The 6732-nt window shown below is 41.5% G+C and overlaps 1 protein-coding gene across 1 annotated transcript in view; it reads left to right on the forward strand.

The window, feature by feature from the left end:
* polm (polymerase (DNA directed), mu) overlaps positions 1–6334 on the forward strand; it is a 9212-nt gene extending 2878 nt beyond the window's left edge. Inside the window, exons 4-6 of the mRNA XM_034897007.1 lie at positions 180–361; positions 5545–5597; positions 6264–6334. Of these exons, the coding sequence (XP_034752898.1) occupies positions 180–361; positions 5545–5597; positions 6264–6334 (306 nt within the window). The remainder of the gene's footprint in view (positions 1–179; positions 362–5544; positions 5598–6263) is intronic.
* Positions 6335–6732: the final 398 nt, after the last annotated feature.

Genomic DNA, 6732 nt, shown 5'->3' on the forward strand with positions numbered 1-6732 from the left:
ATATATATATATATATATATATATATATAAGTATTGCACAGTTTTTTATGTATATGTACAGTGTATACTGTGTGTATATATATATATATATTCTGTTAGTTTGTCTTATGTATGCAGCAGCTGTCACCGATGCTAATTAAAAGTGTAATAATGTGAACGATTCTGCTGATTCTCTGCAGCTGTTTGAGCGAGAGCTGCGGCGCTGGGCGGGGCGCGAGAAGGCCATGTCTCTGAGCAGCCACGCGCTGTACGACAACAAACAGGTACACACTCCTCACATTATCGATGTGGCCCGGGATTCGAACCCGCGGCCACTGCAGGGCTCAGCCAACATGGGGCGAGCGCACTTACTCAGTGAGCTGTAAGCCACCCCGTTTACGACACCATTTCAAAGCTTTTATTTATGACTATGGTCCGTTGACTTGGATAACCTTTTGGCTAAGGTTGTGCAGATTGTAGGGATTTGAAGATACTCCAAGAAATGACATCACAATGAGCAACAAATGCTAATGCAGGCACTGGCGGACCGTTTCTACTCAGAGTTCAAAGGGTTAACACATTTGTAATCTGGCTTTTTTTTTTTTCTTGCATATTTAATGAGGTGGCTTTTCATTATTCTCACAGAGCAGATATCTGAGAGCTACGTCAGAGGAGGAGATATTCACTCATCTGGGTCTGGAGTACATTCCTCCGTCGGAGAGGAACGCCTGATGTTCTCAGACACGAGGAACACCAACCAGGTACCATCTGAGGTCAATAACCTCCACGCAGAACTGTTAACGGAGCCGCCAAGTGGACCTTTATATTCCCTCCTGAATATTCTCGGGAAGGCTTGTATCACGCGTACGCGCCGACAGTTGTTGTTACTTAGAACAACCTCATGGGGGCGTCAGAAGCTTCACACACATTCACACACTGTGGCCGAGGCGGCCGTGCACCACCACCTGCTCCACCTGCTCACCAGATACACACACACACACACACTTACAACAACTCGGGGTTCAGTGTCTTGCCCGAGGGCACTTCGACATGGGACTGCAGCGCCAGGGATCAAACAGGCGACCGCTCTACCTCTGAGCCACAGCCGACTCTAACGATGTGTTGAACGGATTGTTTTTGGGGCTTGCATGGAGTTTACCCAAGTCTGTAGGTCATATGTGATTCAAATAGAACATAGAATGGTGTCTGTACTATGTTTGTAAAATACAGTCCATTCATAAAAACCGTCCATTTACTAAGGAAGAGATCCCATTGTAAAGACATCAAGGTAAGTCAAGGAAACTTTATTAATACCTTGGGTATTAAGTAGATTTGGCTTAATGTGGGTGTTGAGTGGGTCAGCCTCCACACACACACACACACACACACACACACACACACGCACAATCAGCAGCAGACTTGAGGTTGTAACGTGTCAAAGGAAAAATCAGTGTTCCTTCCAATTAAAATACAATACATTAATAGTTCCACAGACACCGAAAGGAAAAGAATTCCAGGAAATGTGCTCTTGCCTGTATTTTTTGGGCCGCTGGAGCAACACGCTGGACCTTTTTATAGGATGAAGAGTTCATCTTTTCTGCTGGTTAACTGTGCGTTTGTACGTACGGATCGCTCTGCGCCGCTGGACTGGCCTCGTTCAGAACGAATGAAAGTTGCTGCATTTTTATTGTCTCGCGGCCCAAAGCTGTGTTGTGTTTTTCTTTGTTTTTTACATTCCTACCTTCCATTTTAACTGTAATTTACAAAAAATTGCACTTTACAGCACCTCGTGATCCTGGTTTTTAAAGGAGCTTTATGAACTACGTTTACCAACTTACTAAACTAACTGTGACCCGTTAGTTTAACTCTTTCATTTTTTAAGTTGTCTCTACTTTATCCTCTCACCCAGATCATTCACCACCTCCAGTCAAACCTTAAAATGTTCCAAATCCTTTTGGCATTATTCTACTTTTAAAGCCAACAATGGAATTAAGCGTTTAGCTTTTTCAAAAAAAAGCTTCAAATATTCCACAATTTCTTTTTTTATTCAATTTTTTAATGAAAATCCTACAAATGAAACCCATTTATTCCTTTATATGAAATCCATCTATTCCTACTGCTTACATTTCTTCTTAAGCATTTAAGCCAGCAGTCCAGTTCAGCTTTTCAGCATTCACACGCTTTTTCTGCAGGAAATGCATTTTCCTTTGCAGTCTAATATAACAGTCCTAAAATAAATCCTCCTTCACGAAGGTTATAATGTTCATTTTGTTTTGGAAATGTTTGAGAGGAGTGTCACTCAACTGTTTGATCGTTTCGGAGGTTTGTGCTGCTGTTAAATTGAAGGATTGATTACAGACCTGTTGCATGAGTTTCAGCTATTTGTGTACCTAATAAACTGGCTTTATCCGGAATTCAAAGTTCAAAACTTGAGATACCGAGTGCTGGGATGTTCCTGCTACTTCTATAACACAAGTGCCTGTAAGTTGATCAGCTGAACTGTACTTTTTAGTTTTAACTTTGCAATAAAAGATGTAAATGAAGCATGGAGATGTTCCGATACCGTTTTTTGCTTCCGGATATCTGAACTTGTGCATCGGTCGATACCGAGTACAGATCCAATACCAGTGTTTCATATATTTTATTATGTTTTAACAGCCGTCTACTACTCTTCCTGTATGGATGGGATATGATTTCTATCTTTGTCGGTCTGAATCAGGTACCTTTACTCTTTGTAAAACATGAACAAACACAAACAATGAACGCCAAAGAACTTTCTTTTATATTCCAGTTTGACAGTCAGTAATAATGGAAAAAGAACAGAAACTACTTTAATGCAGATTTATTTTCTTTAGGGTTTTATTACATGGTTTCTGATTGCTGCATAATCTCCAGTACTTCCCAATACTGATACTATGTTTTAGGCAGTATCGGAGGCAATACCGATACTAGTATCGGGACATGTCTAAAATTAAGTCTTAAGGGATTTTGGTATTCTATATTTTTTGTTGTTGTCAACAAATCCCATGAAAACTATGACGGTACATGTGAGCCTCATGGGAAAGTCTGGTGATTCATCCTCAGTAAAACTTGTAAAAGTACATCAAATAGTTAAGATGTTTCAGTGTGAACTGACACCACCATCCCTAGAGACTCTGATTTTAAGACGGTAGCTTTTCATGGATAACTTCCACTCTAAAAGGCTCCTCTTGTTACATGAAGACAGAAACAAAGCCGGTTTCTCCTGAACAGTTCCACTGTGACGGGATTAAATCTGCAGGAGATCGTGTTAAACAAAAAGAGAGACGAGATAAGAAAAGTTTGATCAAATCACACCAGAATAGAGAGCAAAGCATTGCAAAGCATTGCCACTTGTTTGATAAAGGAAATACAGAAAATAACGTTTACATTAATTTTTATACACATACCAAGATCTGGAATGACATAACGTATCACATCCGAACTCTATCATCCATCACATATTTCAAAAAGGCTTACAAACAGCTCCTTAACAGTTACACTTGCACGCATTAATTCGTTTAAGTATTGTCAATGTAAGTCTTGTTTGCATTGTCCGTATTTGTCCAGCCCAGCTGATGTCTTGCATAAATGTCTTTGTCCTCATGTAACTGTGTTGTTGTTTTCAGTTGTCGAAATCAATTTTTCTAAATCGACGTCTTGTGTTAATGTCTGTCCTGACGTGCTGTAACCATGTTTTATGTGTCTGCAGAACAGGAACCTGCTAAAAATACAGTTTTTAAACGGAGTCAGGCCCGTTTTTATATTGTAATGTAATCGTTACTTTTATCTAACTTTCCTGTATAATAAATATATGAATATATATATGAAAAATCAGAGGTGTAACCTTATCATTTGACGTACGGCGGGACATTTTTGTCTGTTGTCTTATGTAAAATGCAAAAGGAACATTGACCCACAAACGCACCTGTGTCCCACTGCCCTGTATTTTCCAACCGCCTCTTCACCTTATCTTTACGTTCACTCAAGAGAAAACCACCCAGCAGATACCGCAGGAGCGCTGGGTCAAAGAAACACGCAGACACTGAGTACGTTTACTAAAGTAAACATGGGGCTTTCACAGAGGAGACGCCGTTTGTGTCTCGTGTCAAACCGAAAGATAACGTCGACTCGGGGTCCTATCTCGCACCCGGGGCAGCGCAACGCAAGACCCGACGCAAGTGTCTTTGCTGGTTTTAAGACGGACCCAGCTGTCAATTTCCCGTCCAGCGGCCATGTTGTTTCAATAGCAAATGCACCATAAGAGCGCCCATGGGCATGCTGGTCTTACAGGGAGGTGTGTTCAGGTGCATTGTGGGCGTGCTGGTCTTACAGGGAGGTGTGTTCAGGTGCATTGTGGGCGTGCTGGTCTTACAGGGAGGTGTGTTCAGGTGCATTGTGGGCGTGCCGGTCTTACAGGGAGGTGTGTTCAGGTGCATTGTGGGCGTGCTGGTCTTACAGGGAGGTGTGTTCAGGTGCATTCTGGGCGTGCTGGTCTTACAGGGAGGTGGGTGGATTGGAGGGTGGACTGGAGGGGGGGTGGGACCCCCTGCTCATAGTTTTTCTTTCAAATCCCAAAGAATAATCTAAATAATCCCCATGATATGTTTTTTACATAAGAGATATCCTTATTTCCTGTATGTGTGTGCACGTGTGTGTATCTTTATCCTGTGTGTGTGTGTGTGTGTGAGAGAGAGAGAGTGTTTGTGTGTGTGTCTGAGAGTGTGTGTGTGTGTATCCATATACTTTGTGTGTGTGTGTGTGTGTATATCCTGTATGTGTGTGTATCCATATACTTTGATTGTGTGTGTGTATATGTGTGTGTGTCTCTATCAGTGTGTTCGTATCCATAAACTTTGTGTGTGTGTGTATCCTTGTGTGTGTGTGTATCTCCTTGTGTGTGAGTGTGTGTGTGACTGTATATATCCTGTGTGAGTGTTTGTCTGTCTGTGTGTGTATGTATATCCGTGTGTGTGTGTGTATCTCCTTGTGTGTGTGTGTGTGTGTGTGACTGTATATATCCTGTGTGAGTGTTTGTCTGTCTGTGTGTATGTATGTCCTTGTGTGTGTGACTGTATATATCCTGTGTGTGTGTGTGTGTGTGTGTGTGTGTGTGTGTATCCTTGTGTGTGTGACTGTATATATCCTGTGTGTGTGTGTGTGTGTGTGTGTGTGTGTGTGTATCCTTGTGTGTGTGTGTGAAGTTGCAGGCGTTTCCTTCACCTCTCCCTAACAGCCTCATTAACCTCTAAATACGGGTTTAACATCAAAGGCCGCGTCGGCGCTCACACCTCCGTCTCCTCTCTTTGACATGCGCACACTCCTCCATTCATGCACCCACGTTTCTAACTGACATCCATTCATCTCTCAGACTCAACACTTTAAACTGGAGGACATGGAAACCCAATTTAATACGTATACGTGTTTCTAGAGTTGGAAGAAATGCATTTAGAAAGGCAGGACGGGTTTCCATGCTCTGGTCCTGCATCTCCATTCATCCTTTCATTGACACGTCTCTGTTTTTGACGCCGTACGTGTGAACCAAAGGTTCCTGAAGGACATGAAGGACACGGAGACACCGTCCCGACCCGGGGAGACTGGTAGTCTGTGAGAACAGAGACGACAGAGGATGTAGTTTGTGTTTATGTTAATTAATGGATGAAGGACTTGTGTCTTATACTTTCACCTCAGTATGAAGATGGAGTGGGTTGTTTAGCTGTTGATGACGGGCTGTTTTGATTGGTTAAAAAGTTAAACCGTGAGTTTTTGATGCATTTGTAAAGATAAGTAGGTACTTTGCTATTTTTGTAAACTGATATTTTTTAAAGTACTTAAAATCTCGTACACTTTATCAGAGGGAAATGACACATTGAATGCGTGAAAGAGTCTTTAGTTTAATCTGATTTGTACAATCGAACCTCACAGAAAGAAGTAAAAGACGAGAGCTGCGAGGATTAATTGATTAGTTGTCAACTATTAAACAAATCACCATTTTAATAAGCAATTAATCGGTTAATTTAGACATTTTAAAACTTCTCTGATTGCAGCTTGTTAAATGTGAATATTTAATTTCTTCACTCCTCTGACAGTAAAGTTGTGGACAAAACAAGACATTTGAGGACGTCACCTTGTGCACAGTTTCCACCATTTTCTGACGTTTTATAGCAACTATTTGTTAGTTGCAGCGCTACAAAGACGTGTGCATGTGTCTTTTTTTGTTGTCTTGTTGAATCGTGTGACGGTGGACTTTTCTGTCCCTCTAACAGCTGTCCTGGAGTCAGTTTCTCTGGACAAGTTCCTCCCTGAATCAGCGGCCAGCAGCGAGCCGGGCGACTAAATGTTTCTTCTTAGTCAGTTTAACTGTGAGCATGAGTTCAATAAACTCAGACTGAAGTACTGAGAGACGTGTGACCACGGACGCATCGAGCTCTGCAGCTAACGATTATTTTATCTGTCCATGATTTTCTTAATTAACCGATTAGTAGTTTGGGAAAAATTTGGATTAGAGTTTTCCAAGATGACGTCCTCTAATGTCTCGTTTTTCGTCCACAACTCAAAAATATTCATTTTACTGTGACTGAGGAGAGAAGAAACTAGAAGATATTCACTTTTAAGAAGAAGTTTTCCAATCAATTATCCAAATAGTTGGTGTTTTATGTAAAAGTTGAGAACTAATCCCAGGCTGTGTGTGTGTGTGTGTGTGTGTGTGTGTGTGTGTGTGTGTGTGTGTGTGCC

Source organism: Etheostoma cragini, chromosome 16, assembly GCF_013103735.1.
Source record: "Etheostoma cragini isolate CJK2018 chromosome 16, CSU_Ecrag_1.0, whole genome shotgun sequence".
NCBI classification, from domain to species: Eukaryota; Metazoa; Chordata; class Actinopteri; order Perciformes; family Percidae; genus Etheostoma; species Etheostoma cragini.